At 29.7% G+C, this 16995-nt stretch overlaps 1 protein-coding gene across 1 annotated transcript; it reads right to left on the minus strand.

Annotated features, from left to right (window-relative positions):
• Positions 1-3093: 3093 nt before the first annotated feature.
• Positions 3094-6021, minus strand: LOC128953958 (uncharacterized). Its single transcript, XM_054299505.1, has one exon. The coding sequence runs from the start codon at positions 5820-5822 to the stop codon at positions 3096-3098; it is 2727 nt and encodes a 908-aa protein (XP_054155480.1). The 5' UTR covers positions 5823-6021; the 3' UTR covers positions 3094-3095.
• Positions 6022-16995: the final 10974 nt, after the last annotated feature.

The raw sequence follows: 16995 nt of genomic DNA on the forward strand, positions 1-16995 counted from the left end.
GAATGTCCAACTGTTGTTGGAAAACACTTTTTTGTCCATTTCCGTCGGCATATCCATTGATTTCCACTACTTCGTTGACCACATCGACGGGATTTCCATAGGTTTCCACTACTTCGTTGACCACATCGACAGGATTTCCATAGGTTTCCACTACTTCGGTGACCACTTCGGTGACGGGATTTCCTACGGCGAAAGCAGCCATCGATAGGACAATAAATGCTAACATTTTGTTTGCCATTGTTTTTGTTGAGATATTAATAGATTTGTTGATCACTTTTTCAATAAATAATTTTTACTAATAAAATAAAATGAGTTTAGTTTTATTGAAAAAAACAATTAGATTTATAGTTTGTATAAATAAATAAAATTAATATATATATATAAATAAAAACTTTTAGTAAAATGAATAAAAAATAATAATTTTATTTATAACCAACTAATTTGATAGCTAGAAGTGGACTGATAGCCAAACATACAAATTGATGGGTCTTTTATAGTCATTTATTTTGACCTAAAATTATTATTTTAGTTTTATGAGGAGTCAATATTGGTATGATTTTATCATTGAATTTTCATTTATCATTTAAGTTTAGTAATGTTTGGAAACATTTTTTTTAAAAACTTATATTTAACTAAATTTCTAAACTTTACTGTTTATATTACTGGATATTTAAATTACTGTACGGTATTTTATTTACAGTAGTATATACTGGTATATTCAACATTAGTAGTTAATAAAAATAATTAATATATGAAAATAATTTTATACTTTACTACTACTAATTTGTTAGTATAGCTAATAGTATAGTTAATAGTATAGAAATTTAGTATCAATATTACTTTTATTTTGCTATTAAAGTATATCAATTATTATTAACTTTTATTTTATGTAATTTTCCGCAACTTTAATGTGTACTGCATAAAAAGTACTGTATTATTAGTATTAAAGATAATATAAATTAATATTGAATACAGTAGTATTATTAATGTTATAATATTGATATTATTATTATTATTAATACTAAATTTCTAAAATCTACTAACATATTAGTAGTATTGAAGTATAAAATTATTTTTATATATTAATTATTTTAATTAAGTACTAATGTTGAATATACCGGTATATACTATAGTAAATTAAATAGCGTACAGTATATACCGTATAATGTATTTAAATCTCCAGTAATATAAACAATAAAGTTTAGAAATTTAGTTAAATATAACTTTTTTTAATTTTTCAAACATTACTCAAGTTAAATGATAAATGAAAATTCAATGATAAAATCATACCAATATTGACTCCTCATAAAACTAAAATAATAATTTTAGTTCAAAATAATTGACAATAAAAGACCCATCAATTTGTATGTTTGGCTATCAGTCCACTCCTAGCTATCAAATTAGTTGGTTATAAATAAAATTATTATTTTTTTATTGATTTTACTAAAAGTTTTTATTTATATATTATATATTAATTTTATTTATTTATACAAACTATAAATCTAATTGTTTTTCACTATAACTAAACTTATAAATTTTATTAGTAAAAATTATTTATCGAAAAAGTGATCGTCAAATCTATCTCAACAAAAACAATGGCAAACAAAATGTTAGCAATTATTGTCTTATCAATGGCTGGTTTCGCCGTAGGAGTTCCCCTCGATCTGGTCAACGAAGTGGAAATCAATGGAAATGCCGACGGAAATGGACAAAAAAATGATTTTCTACAACAGTTGGACATTCCGTTGGACAAGTTGTCCAATACCTTGATGTCGCCGCACATAACTGTCGAGGCCAACAATGAATTGTCTGCCGCAGCGGCAGCAGCTGCCTTTAACAACGCCCAGATAGCTGCCAATCATAAACCGGTAGGCGTTATCACGGAAGGTGGTCAAAAATCTGGCCAAGTGCTGGTCGCCTGGCAATTGCCACAGTTTGCCACCGAAATGGAGATTGTCAATGAAGAGAACAACAATTTGGCGGATATCGGATCGGTTATGTTGAACAAAACACTCGCCAAACTGACAAGTACTGCATCGATGGTCAAATCTGGTGCCGAAGACATTAAACCCTGTATTGTTGCACTGAAAGCCGGTGCAGTTGGTCTGAAAGCCGGTGCTCTGGCATTGGCTGCCAAACCGTTTATTTTGGCCAAAAAAGTAGCCGTCGTAGCCGGTCGTATCATAATGAAACCGATAGCCATTGTTACCGGCGCTCATCTTAAGGCATTGGGTAGTGGACTGAAAATTGCCGGCAAAGTAATTGGCGGCGCCGGTAAAAAGATTGCCAAAGTGGGCACTGCATTCAAGTATATAGGACTGGGAGCTATCGGTACCGGTGCTTCGGCCGTGGCCTGGGGTTTCGATAAGAGCACATTGGCCGCGCATAACACAGTGGACAGTGAGTTACGATTGACTGCCGGACTACAGGGAAACGTTGAGCCAATTGCTATTTAATTAATTTTTGTTACCTATAATTGTTACTATTTGTTTCATTATTTTATTTATTTATTACATTTTTAAAAAATGTCATTTATTATTACTATTATAACATTTATATCATTTCATTTATATTATAAATTATTACTTATTAAAAAAATAAACAATTTATTACATTATACTGGTATATATAAAAAAAATTATTACTATAAAAATGAGCATTTAAATTGGTTATATAATAAAATATAATAATTTTAATTCACATTATAGATAATTTGCTACTATATTATAAATTATTAAATTTTGTTTAGCAATTATTATTGTGATGATAATTAAAAGACATATTAATCACGGTATATACTGAAAACAAAATTATCACTTCATATATCAATATAATATCGAAAAAATACAAATTTAATTAATTTATGATAATTAATAAAAAAAAACAATTCAATGACTGAATTAATGAATTACAATAACATTATATAATGTAACGAAGTTTTCAAATAACGATACAAAAAAAACAACAACTTTAATAAAAATTATAAAAGAATTTATGGTAATTATAATTAGATAATTATAATAAAATAAAAAATTATTTAAAAATAAATAAATATATATTTATAAAAACAATACAGTAGTGATGTAAGTCCTAAGTTAGTCCTTTATAAATAAGAAATTAAGCGCAAACTCCAAGTCCTCAATCGGTTCGCACGACTCGTTGTCCAACAATTCACGCAATGATATCAAAATTGTCGGCAATTTGCGTACAACTGCCAGATCCTCGATTAGGATAGTCATGTCGGCAGCGGTAGCCTCGCGTTCAAACTGTTCATAGAATATATCAATCCATTTGTCCTGATTGTCGTCGTGGGCAACAAACCGATCCAATCGGGTGACCGACATATACGACATAATAAATTGGGCCAACACTCTGACAAATAGCTGGCGCTCTTCGGTGCCGTTCATCTCAATCTTTGGCCGAAATTTGTTTTCCTCTGACGTCGTCTTCTGTTGGACCAATTCGTCAATCATTGTCCTCATGGCTTCCGTACGAATCAGATCGCGCGGTGTACGGTCATCGAGCGTACGGCGGACACCGTCCAGCAGCTTCATGCCGCCGCTGTCCAGCAAGAGTCGGGCGCATTCGATATGATTGTTTTCGATGCAGTCGTGTAACGCTGTCTGGCCTTTCGGTCCCAATTCGAAATCCAATCGCCGATTGGCCAACTCTTGCCACTCGATCAATGCCCGAATACAATCGGTGTGTCCTTTGACGGCTGCCTCGCATAATGGAGTATAACCGCCAAAATCCTGTTCGTTCGGATCGAGACCGAAACCATCGCTCGATATCTCCAACAGTTGTCGCAATTTTTCGACATTTCCCCGCTTACAGGTCGTGTGTAAACCATTCTCACCATATTTGGTCCTCTTTGACCACTCCTTCTTCTTAATTTCCTTTGGCTTGCTTTTGACCATTAAGCCAATCGACGATCGCTTTTTCGGCGATTCGTCGGCCATTGTCGTCCAACTTCGTCTTCTCAACTCACGACTACTTGGAGTAGTAGTTGTTGTTTTGACCGCTGATTGCCTTCTATCAGACCTTTGAGACCTAATCTTTGCGTTTGTGAAACATTCGACAATCAGTTTCAGCGATAATTGTCTCGACTTTTCGCTAATGTATTTACTTTTGAGATCAACAACAAAGCGTGTCATAAGTTGTGCGCATATCTGCAGTTTTACCCAACAGGTATTGGCCAATAATAACAGTGTCGACATCACTGTATGATTAAGACCCGACTGAAAGGTTAACTGTTGGAACAGTTCGGTAACGGGAGTCGATTTGTTGTAGACAAATGTCGTAAATGGTCGGACATTACCCGAACCGATACGCAAACATTCGGCACATAATTCAAACAATCGAAACAACTGTTCCAGTAGTTGACTACTTAGTGGATGATTATCACTGATAATCAATGTCTTTGTCAATAAAAAGATCAATTGTTTGAAGATACTGTTGATATAGTTTGGCGACTTTTTCGGCCAAATTAGCCGTGAGATCACTGGCTTCGAACGTCTGTCGTTCTGTCGATCGATTCGATGAATGTCTTGACAGTAATCGTCTGCTTCAGCCAGAAATAGACGAAAATCTTTGTCCAACATATCGACAATTAGCTCGAAATAGACGATAGAGTAGCCAAAAGTTTCGGTGTTATTCTTGATAGACTCGTTGATCAAATAGGAGATCAATTTCGACACAAATAGCCAGGCAGTGGCTGTATTGTCGTCGGCGGACAATACTTTCAATATGTCTTCGCGCGAATAACACGCCAACAGTATATCATTCATGAATGAGCCGATAAACATCGTCTGCGAACGTCGAAAACCAGACAATTCCTGATCACTCAAGTCTTGACAATCCTGTTGTGTCCATTCGTAATGGCCGAGCAATCGGTGGGCTAAAAGTATGGAATATTTCGATGGACTTCTGAACGTATACTTGTATTCTGGCAGCACTTTCAACAGCATCGGCCACTCGGCGTCGCTCAGATCGTACAACGGTTTCAAAAAGTGTCCAAACGATCGGCCGTCCAATCTGTGCGTACGTTCTCTCGGCCGAAGCCGATCGTCCGGTTCGATGATCTGCCAGTAGGCAAATCGTCCGTTTTGTTGGATCAGCGACGACTGTGACGACTGGGTTAGCGATTGGCTCATAAAGTAGTCCATATTTGTCTGGTAAAAGTTGTCTTCGAGTAAATTCTCGTCGGCCACCAACGGTATAGCAAACTCTTGCTTCCGCGGCGACGGCCGAACTGATTCATCCACCACTTCTGACGACTTGACTTTTGTTATCTTTGTTTTGTTGTCTCTTGATTTTCGTTGTTTCGTCTGTACTATCGGCTGTTCATCGCTAATCCTTCGGCGATCGTTTGAACCTCTTTTACTTCCTTTTTTCGGTGCCATCTTCTTCTTCGTTGTTGGTTTTGAATCGCTATCACTGTTATTACAATTACCGTAACAATCACTGTTCGGTACAATACGTTTGAATGCTTCGACAATACGGCCGAAGTTGTTCTCATCCGAATCGTAACTTTCGGTATCGTCGGACAATAGTACGCGTCCAGCGGTGCCGTTAGTCTTCGTTGTCGGATAGTATCGATACTCTTCGTCTGAAGTGTCGTCGGCTTTTTCGTCGTCGCTGTCGTCGTCTTCTGGCGGCTGTTGGCAGCGATCGCCTAACTTTATAAAACACTTCTTCAAAACAAATACTTCTTCTTTATTATCGACAGTCTGTCTGTAGATAATGATATCGTCTTCAATGTTGTTGTTGTTATTGTTGTGATTGTCGACAGCGTCGGTGGCGGCGATACTATTCGTGTCCATCACGTGTTGGTCTTGAATAAGACAACGACGTCATCACTTGCATCTGCAGATGTTGTTGTTGTTGTTAGTGTTGGATTCAAATTGGATCAGCTAATAGATAATGTGTTTAACAATGTGTTTAGTTGTTGTTGTTGTTGTTATTATTGTTGATATCACTGTTGAGATCAGCAAACATGTGGTCATATAATAGATAATAATAGCTATTATGAGAAAAACAACAGTTGTTTTTGTTGTATATGTTTTTCAATGAAATTATTTTATTATTTACTGTATTTTAATAACTGATTGTGTGTTTCGCGCGCAATGTGTTTGAGAGAGAAAGAGAGAGAGAGAGAGAGAGAGAGAGAGAGAGAGAGAGAGAGAGAGAGAGAGAGAGAGAGGAGAGAGAGTTTAGTAATGGGAGGGAATTTCCACTAAAAAAATTGCATTTTTTTATTAAACGTACAGAAAAAATGACATTTAAGTTTGGATATAATTATAATAATAATAATTTTTTTGATTAATAATATTTATGTTTTTTTTTTAAATAAAAATATGATATAAATAATTATTAATTATTTTCTTCAAAAAAAAAAAAATATTTATTTTGTTCAAATGTTATTATTAATTAATTTTGCAATTATGACAATTATATATAAAAATATAGATATTGTATATGATATATTTATTATTAATATCCATTTTTATTAAATAAAAAAAATTGTTAATTGATTTTTAAAACATAAAAATATCACGAAATGTTATGACTATATTACTGTATATAATATTATGTATATTTTTTTTGAATAAAGTAATTAACAATTTTATTTATATTATACAAAAATAAATAGTCAATTACTTATTTAATTAACAAGTTTATATCATATCTAAATAACATAACATTAAATAAATTGAAATATTATATAATTTATTATTTTATATAATACTGAAAATTAAATACCATAAAATTTTATAATAAAAATAATTTAAGTTAATTTCTAAAATTTATCTATAATATCTATATCTATATTAGTCCAACAATAATTTTATTTATTTATTCATGTTAAATGAAAATACGATATTAAAATTATAAGATCATAAAACTTGAATATTAATTATAAAAAGCAATTATAAAAAGTAATTATAATTAAGTATTTTATATTATTGTTTACTATTTTATTTTTATTAAAAAGACATATTAATTAGACTATATTATATAATAATTGAGATTTTTTTACTGTTAATAATTTAATATAATAAAAATAAAGTTTTTAGTAAACATGTTGCACAATAGTTTTAATTATATACTGTATAATTGGAGATTTAATTATTCTTGTATTTTAATGATATTGCTTAATGATTTTTTTTTAATAATAAATATAATATAATATAGTATTAGTACTTTTATATCATATTTTTTCTATTATAAAAATTGCTATAATTCAAAATTTTATCAAAAAATGTCTATTAATTTATCAGCCACAAGGCTATTGCCGCCAACTGATTGCTATAAGTTGTCGGCCTATCATTTATATGGCATTGGCTTAAGTTCCGATCAATTGGCCAGTGATTTGTGGCCAAAAAGACGATGGTTTCAACGACCGATTCTTATATTCATTGTTTTCGTATTATATTTAATTCAAAGGCTAATCGGTTTGTTCATTGATGCGGATAATTGGCAAATGTTGGCACTGTTGGGTGAATGGGTATATTTTTGGGGATTACCAGCATTGTTGCACTTATTTTCTTCATTATTAATTGTATTGGTATTACTATCACAGATAACCTATTACTATAACTACAAGTTTGGCATAAAACCGACATTTATGCGGGTTTTCGAAATGATGTCCGGTTTGCGAACACCGGCCAGTATTGGTCTCACAAAACTCCACGATATACATAAGCTCATCAAATTGACCCGTAGGCTATGCCAATGGTGTCAGTTTAATAATACATACATTATAACTGTTTTTAGTATATTAATACTAATGTCTGCTTTTATTGTGAAAGTTCCGATTATTTATGTATTACTATATGGTATACCTAATGCTATATTTTTAACTCTATGGGCTTATAATTGGTGTAATCTACTACTATTTCCAGTGATTTATTATTATATAATGTGCCGATATTTGAAACTAAAACTTAATAAAAACTATCGACACTTACAACGACTACTGACAGCTAAACACCAGACAAATACTTATCAAATATTAGATATCATGATATCGTTGGACACATTGATTGCCGAAATCAATGACTATAACAGTACTTATTGGTCAAAGATTTTGCTATACGTTTGGATGACTTTTGGTTCGGCGACTGTTATCGGCTTATATACCATAATATTTGTTAAGATGGATGTCATACCGGGAACTTTGCTGACCTACGGTGTAGTCATGTTTTTCATTGCATTCTTATTCATCATACTTACGGCCGCATCGGTCACCTATAATGCTAATAAATTTTATCAATTGTTATATAAATATTAATAATTTATTTTATAGTTTATATAATATAACAATTAATATTTATTCTGGAAACTTTTTTAATATGTTTATTTATTAATATTTAAATTAATGATTGAGCGAAAAAAATAATTATTATTTATCAACAATAATATTAAATAAATTACAATAAATTACACATTATAATTACAATTTTTTACTAATTAGTAAGTAATAATCAAAACAAACATGAATAAATTTTTCAATTATCATATTTGATATTGAAATTTTAACTGATATATAAAAATATATATATACATTACAAAAATGATTATATAGTTAAATATTATTTAGTAAATTATCACAATATTAAATATGATAGTACTGTAGTATAAATCGATATTTAAGAAATAAAGTTTACATAATAATTATCGTAATTAAATTTTAATTTTAATATGTTATGTTATCCAAATATTATTTCTAACCTTTTATTAAAAATGTATTTAAATAAAATAATTTATACAAAATGGTCTGTCTATATTTATTTGTTTTAATAATTATACATTTTTAAATTATAATGTTTGACTAATAATAATTTATTTATGATTATCCAATTTACATTAAAAACTATTTTTTTAAAAACATAACTAATAATATTACAAATTGTAATTTACAATTAAATACTACATTATTAAATATTAATTGTAATCTATGGAATTTTTAAAAATAATAATATTACAATTATATAATAGTTTTATTATTTTCATTGTAATATTAATAAACATTGCAATATTTAAAAAAATAAAAAAATAAATTTAATATAAAAGTATATAATTATGCTATTATAAGAAATTTCCATTTTATATTATTGTTTACTATTTACTATAGCTTTAATACAGTACATAATATGTTTTTATTTAAAATTTTTATAAAATAAAATATTTAGTTTGTATGTTATTCATAAACAATAAATATTATTTTAATAAATAGATAATTAATTATTTAATATTTATATTAGATTATATTTAGCATACATTTAGCATATATATATATATATATATATATATATATATATATATATATATATATATATATATATATATATATATATATATATATATAGTAGATAAAAGCATACAGTACTTGTATTTTAATAATATTAATAATAATGATTATTGATTATTTATAATAAATATTGCAACTAAATTATCAATAATATTATTAAGAAAAAGTTATTATTAAATATTCACAAATAACAATAAAAATATTAATGTAAATTTATAATAATATTTGTAATGATCTAAATTTAAATTTACTATTAATATATTTTTAATACTATGTGTTATCTAAAAATTTTAATGTATTAAATTATAATAATAAAATATATTTAATTTTACAAATTTATTATAAAAAAAAATGTACAACATTTCGGTCAATAAGTTATTGCCGCCAAACAATTGCTATAAGTGGTCGGCCTATATTTTATATGGCATTGGCTTAAGTTACGATCAATTGGCCAGTAATTGCTGGCCAAAGAGACAATGGTTTCACCAACCGATTGTTATAACCATTGTTTGCGTATTATATTTAATTCAAAGGCTAATCGGTTTGTTCATTGATGCGGATAATTGGCAAATGTTGGCACTGTTGGGTGAATGGGTATATTTTTGGGGATTACCAGCGTTGTTGCACGTATTTTCTTCACTATCAATTGTATTAGTATTACTATCACAGCTAACCTATTACTATAACTACAAGTTTGACATAAAACCGACATTTATGCGGGTTTTCGAAATGATATCCGGTTTACGAACACCGGCCAGTATTGGTCTCACAAAACTCCACGATATACATAAGCTCATCAAATTGACCCGTAGGCTATGCCAATGGTGTCAGTTTAATAATACATAAATTATACCACTGCCAAGTATAGCAGTACTAATGTCGGCATTTATTATAAATGTCCCAATAAATTATGCCCTACTATATGGTATACCTCATGCTATGTTTCTAACTCTATGGGCTCATAATTGGTTTAATTTACTACTATTTCAAGTCATTTATTTTTACATACTGTGCCGGTTTTTGAAATTAAAAATCAATGAAAACTATCGACAATTAACTGCTAAACACCAGCTAAATAACTATCAATTAGTAGATATTATGATATCGTTGGACAAACTGTTTACAGAAATCTCAGACTATAACCAAACTTATTGGTCAAAGATTTTGCTATACGTTTGGATGACTTTTTGTTCGGCAACTGTTGTCGGCTTATATACCTTACTGTTTGTTAAGATGGATGTCATACCGGTAATAGTGTTGACCTACGGTGTAGTTGTGTTTTTCATTGCATTCCTATTCATCATACTTACGGCCGCATCAGTTAATTCATGTGTCGACAAATTTTATCAATTGTTATATAAATGTTAATTATTTATTACTTTAATTTTATTTTCATGTTTTCTTAGTTTATTAATTTCTCTATTAGATTGCAATATACATTATATTGGAATTTTTATTATAAAGTATTTCAATAAAATCGCAATATATTTATAAATTAATGTTTTAAAAATGATAAATTAAATAATGCTAATAAAAAATGATTATACAATTATACAAATTAAGAAATAAATTTTAAAAATTTTAATACATAAAGCATTAAGCAATTAAATATTAATTAATAAGTTATGGAAAAAAATAAAATATTACAATTATATACTTTTATTATTTTCATTTTACAGTAATAATAATAATAATAAATTTACCAATTTAAACACAAATAAATGTATTAAACTATAAGAAAAATAAATTAAATGTATAAATAGAAGTATAATAAAAATTTCCATTTTATATTATAATTTACTATTATATTTAGCTTTATATTAGCTTTAATATAATTTTTTTTAAATAATATCATTTTATTGACAATATTTATAAAATAAAATAAAATAAGATATTATATTATATAATATTTTATTTTAATAACATATTTAGTGCATATGTTATTGATAAACATTAAGCATTATTATTATTATATTGTTAATTGTCAAATAATAGTATACTTTTATTTTAATAATGTTAATGATAATGCTTAATCATTATTTATAATAAAATAATGGTACTGCACTGTGTGAACCTAAAAATAATATTACGAAAAAAAAGTTATTATTAAATACTTAATTAATAATAAAAATAATAATACTATAATAATAAATAAATAAAAATAATAATCTAAATTTAGTATTAATGTCTTAAATTTATGTTATAAAATATTTTTTTACATATTAAATTATAATTAAAAAAAATATTTAAAATTTTACAAATTTATTACAAAAAAAAATGTACGACTTTTCGGCCACAAAGCTATTGCCGGCAAACGTTGCCTACAAGTGGTCGGCCTATCATTTATACCGCATTGGCTTAAGTAGTCATAAATTGGCCAGTGATTGGTGGCCAAAGAGACAATGGTTTCATAATCCGATTGTTATATTCTGTGTTTGTGTGTTATATCTAATTCAAAGACTAATCGGTTTGTTCATTGATGCGGATAATTGGCAAATGTTGGCACTGTTGGGTGAATGGGTATATTTTTGGGGATTACCAGCATTGTTGCACTTATTTTCTTCATTATTAATTGTATTGGTATTACTATCACAGATAACCTATTACTATAACTACAAGTTTGGCATAAAACCGACATTTATGCGGGTTTTCGAAATGATGTCCGGTTTGCGAACACCGGCCAGTATTGGTCTCACAAAACTCCACGATATACATAAGCTCATCAAATTGACCCGTAGGCTATGCCAGTGGTGTCAGTTTAATAATACATACATTATGACACTATCTAGTGTATCAATACTAATGTCTGCATTTATTGTGAAAGTGCCGATTAATTATGTACTATTATATGGTATACCCAATGCTATGTTTTTAACTCTATGGGCTTATAATTGGTTTAATTTACTATTATTTCAAGTCATTTATTTTTACATAATGTGCCGATATTTGAAACTAAAAATCAATGAAAACTATCGACAATTAATACAATTAACAGCCAAACGTCAGACAAATACCTATGAAATCATAGATATTATGAAATCGTTTGATAAACTGTTTACAGAAATCTTAGACTATAACCAAACTTATTGGTCAAAGATTTTGCTATACGTTTGGATGACATTTGGTTCGGCGACTGTTATCGGCTTATATACCATAATATTTGTTAAGATGGATGTCATACCGGGAACTTTGCTGACCTACGGTATAGTTGTGTTTTTCATTGCATTTCTATTCATCATATTTACGGCCGCATCAGTTAACTCATGTGTCGACAAATTTTATCAATTGTTAATTAATAGTTATGTTTAATTTTCATGTTTTCTTATTGTATTAATTTATTTATTAGATTGAATGTATATTATTGCAACTTTAATTTTTAGTTATTTCAATTGCAAATATTATAGAATTAAAAAAACTAATTAATTAAATAATGCATATAAAAAATGTATAGTATATACAATTAAATATTAATTAAAAATTAAGTTTAAATTAAAATAACTTAAGTTAAATTATTAATAAATAATTTAAATTAATTGTTCAAACAAATGTGCTAATAATTTTTAAATTATGTTTTTAAATAATAATTTAATTTATTAAAAAAGTTTTGTTTTAGAAAAATTTAATAAGTATTGTCTGCTATTGTCTATTGTCTAGACATACATATCTATTTGTAAGTAAATACCAATAATATCAGGGTTGCTAAAGGGGGGTTCCTAATAAATTCCCACCATTTTTTAAAAAATGAAATATATTTTATTTTATTTTTTAGCTCTTTATAAATAATAATATATATATTATTTCATATTAAAAGTAGAAAACAAATTTTTAGCATAAATTTTAAAATTATTATATTTTAATATTTTTAAACTTTATATTAAAATGTGTTAGTTATGGTTCAATATGATATACTATATGTAGATATATTTTTAAATTAATTATTAAGAGTTAATTTATAATTATTTCTTACAATATTACTATTAAGACATAATTATAAATACAGTACTATATCATTGAAAAGTTATATATATTTATTCATTTCTTTATTTTTAAAATTTTTGTAAATATGAATATTAATTTTAGAAAACATTGAGTATTGAGAAATTAAGTTTAGAATATTTTTAGTAGTTAATTTATAGATAATTTAGTGAGAACTTATTGAGAATTTATAGGGAATTAATAGGGAATTAATGGGAATATAGTGGGAATTTATAGGGAATTTAGTGGAATTTTAGTGAAAATTTATTGGGAATTTAATGGGATTTTGTGGGAATTTAGTGGGAATTTATTGGGAATTTAATGGGAATTTATTGGGAATTTAATGGGAATTTATTGGGAATTTACTCAAATTTGGCAAAAATTGTCGTTTAAAAATGCAATAAAAAATGTTTACCCCACCCTATACCCCCCCTAGCTTTTTCGAGATTTTTGCCATTTTACCCTACCCTATACCCCCCTGAAATCGAAAACCTTTAGCAACCCTGAATAATATTAACTATTATAACTATATTAATTGAATTATATTTAAAAATAACTTAGTAGTAATCATTAAATAAAATTTATTTTACTTAATTTTCGATATAAAAATTATTAATTTAAAAATATCCACATACAGTATCCGTATATTAATAATTGAAATAATAATTATTATCGATTGAACTTAAAAATATACCAAAAACACTGATAATAATATAAATAATTTAGAGTAATTAATAAACAATAACTAAAATAACATATTACAGTATAATGAACTATTTATTGTCTATTATTGCATGTTATTTGCTGAAGCATACAGCACACATACAGCACACATACAGCACACATACAGCACACATACAGCACACATACAGCAACATACAGTACACATACAGTACACATACAGCACACATACAGCACACATACAGCACACATACAGCACACATACAGCACACATACAGCACACATACAGCACACATACAGCACACATACAGCACACATACAGCACACATACAGCACACATACAGCACACATACAGCACACATACAGCACACATACAGTATATACTGCCTACCATTCCAGCCTAAATAAAAACTAAATGTTCCTAATCTGAGACAATCTGAAATAACTCGGAAGTTATGGTATATATATATATAAAACAAGATATTTTCAATTAGTTTTTTTTGTGACAATAAATACTACTATTAAATGATAATAAATAATATTTATTTATTAATCTTTTTTTCTGAAAATAAATTCTCTAATCAAATAAGTAGTTGTTGTTGTCTTCATTGAGTTTCTTGTTTTTGTTGTTGACTTTGATGACCATCTTTTTTTTATTGACTAAAAAAATTAGGTTTTCCTAGAAGTTCATTGTTACCAATGAGTGTCTTCAACTCGTCATCTGATCTCTTTCCGACCAACGGTTGTCCAATAATTTTAGCGGTATTTGGCTGAATGACTACCTGTTTGTTTGGATCATTTGGATAAACAAATTCATAGTAACGACTATAAACTGAACCGATTTGTTTGTCAATTATCTTCCTATAGTATCGTCCGTCGACACCCAACCGAAAGTTCATGCGATTTTCCAGCAGATGTTTGTAATCGCAGGGATTGTCTATTGCTTCCCATTGGTGTTCATTGAATGTGAACGAAGTGTCGTCACTAAGCTTTAGTATCGGTAGGTTCTGTTGTTTGCCAAACGGATAAATATTTTGATCGGACAGTGTCTTGTATGTCATTGGGTCATAGCTGTACTTTTTGAAGACTGTCCGCAAATCACATTTGTTGTTGTCATCAATAGATAATACTTGTGGCAAATAGAAGAGCCGGAATTGGTTGGGATTCTCGGGATTGGAGATCTTTACCGGTGGATATGCGGGCGGCGTAGGCGGCGGACAGTTACTCTGTTGTGTGTTACTGTCTATACTATTGAATCGGTAAAAGTTGAACTCTTTGGGATAGACCTTATTAGGGAAGACCAGGTTTTTATCTTTCTCTCGCCTTTCCTTTTCCGCATAATAAGTATTGTAGGCCTCAATGATCTCAACTGATTGATGGATATCGATCTCAATATCTCTGTCGATAAAAATGTTGTTTTCATTGTCATTGTCTTGATTTTTGAGAATCTTTGTGAGAAATTCAAAGATTGGTACAGAAAAGCTTTGCGGTTCGTATCCGCGATATAAATACGGAATATCCTGACTGTGCCGTACAATCGCCCGATGCAACTGTTCGTATCGATGTCTTTGCCAAATCTCTTCGACTCCCGGTTCCCATTCCTCGATGGCTACAATGTAAGCGCCTTCGGGAATACCAAGAATGGATCGACGTTTACATCTCAATATCTCTGGATTACTTCCTCTACGCTTTTCAAAGCCGCGTTTGTCAATCACTAAACGCCAGGCAATGGTATTATAATCCGATTCATTTGCGCCCAAAAACAACACCGGATTCTTGTATTTCTTGATTTTTTCTTTTATCCATTTATTAGTCTTCATGTGATTGTTGCAAAAGTCTTCCCATTTAATAGTAATATCATTGTTGTTATCATCATAAATCATTAGTGACACTTCCAGCTGGTCTTCCACTACAACAACACCTCCCTGTTCGACAAGTGTCTGGTTGTGCTTTTCAGTTTCTGGATCAAAGTTATAGCTATCTCTGACTAACAGTTTGGCACCGGCACACATATACAGTGCGAAACAATAAGGTGCGGCCGGTTTCTGTCTTTCATTCTTTCGGTCGTCGTAACAATGATTTCGGTACAGTTCCTCAGTCAGATCGTAAACGCCGGCCACTGATAACGGTTTGGTTATGTCACTTAATCGATTGTAAACCCGATCATCTGTAGGATTAGTGGAAGACTTTCGGTATTCATCTACTGGCCAACCACTTAGTGGTTTCAGTATTTCCACTCCACTCTTTGAATACGAGCCATGATTTTCAAGCCAACAAACGTTTTTGTGATCACTGTTAAATCGCTTAAAGAGTAGACCCATAGTAAACACTTGACGATTCATTATATATTGTTTAGGCTTCTTCAGGTCTCTTTCGTTTCTGATGGTCGGGTAGTGGCCATGTATTTTGGCGGATGGAAACATATCGATCAGCCATTTGTTTCCATGTCTTCCAACAAACACTAGGATGGCGTTTAGAAGGCCATTGTCTCTGATGAACACATGTACACCCAATTGGCGACCGGCCAATAGCCAAAAGTATTTGTTTACACTAATATTTTTTTCCTTATAAATATCTGACAAACTTGGTGGAGGTTTTATCTTTTTGGCCAACTTGTCTAACTTTGACAGTAAATCCGGACTACCATTAACAGCGCCTATTAACAACATCGATGTTATCGATTGATACCAACTGAATAGCTGTTCACTAGCCTTGTTTTTCCTAATGGGTGTCTTTAAATCTGTATCATAGTAGTTGGTGTACAAATTATTGATGTATACTCTCTGTTGTGGCCAATAATTGGCATAATGGTGCCAATCATGGATCTTTGATTTCGATGATTGATAGGACATATAATAGACACATAAACAATAACTGAATTGGCCTTTGAAAGGACCTCTGGTTTCTCGTATACCAAAACGTTCGATATATAGACCGAACACCCGATGATAACCGTTAAACGACCAGAATGTCAACCGTTGTCGCTGTTGTTGTTGGTTTGGTTTGGACGGTACGGCCGTCAATGT

This window comes from Oppia nitens, unplaced genomic scaffold (assembly GCF_028296485.1).
Source record: "Oppia nitens isolate AA-2021 unplaced genomic scaffold, nextdenovo-longstitch-racon4-pilon3 scaffold24_pilon_pilon_pilon, whole genome shotgun sequence".
Taxonomy (NCBI): Eukaryota; Metazoa; Arthropoda; class Arachnida; order Sarcoptiformes; family Oppiidae; genus Oppia; species Oppia nitens.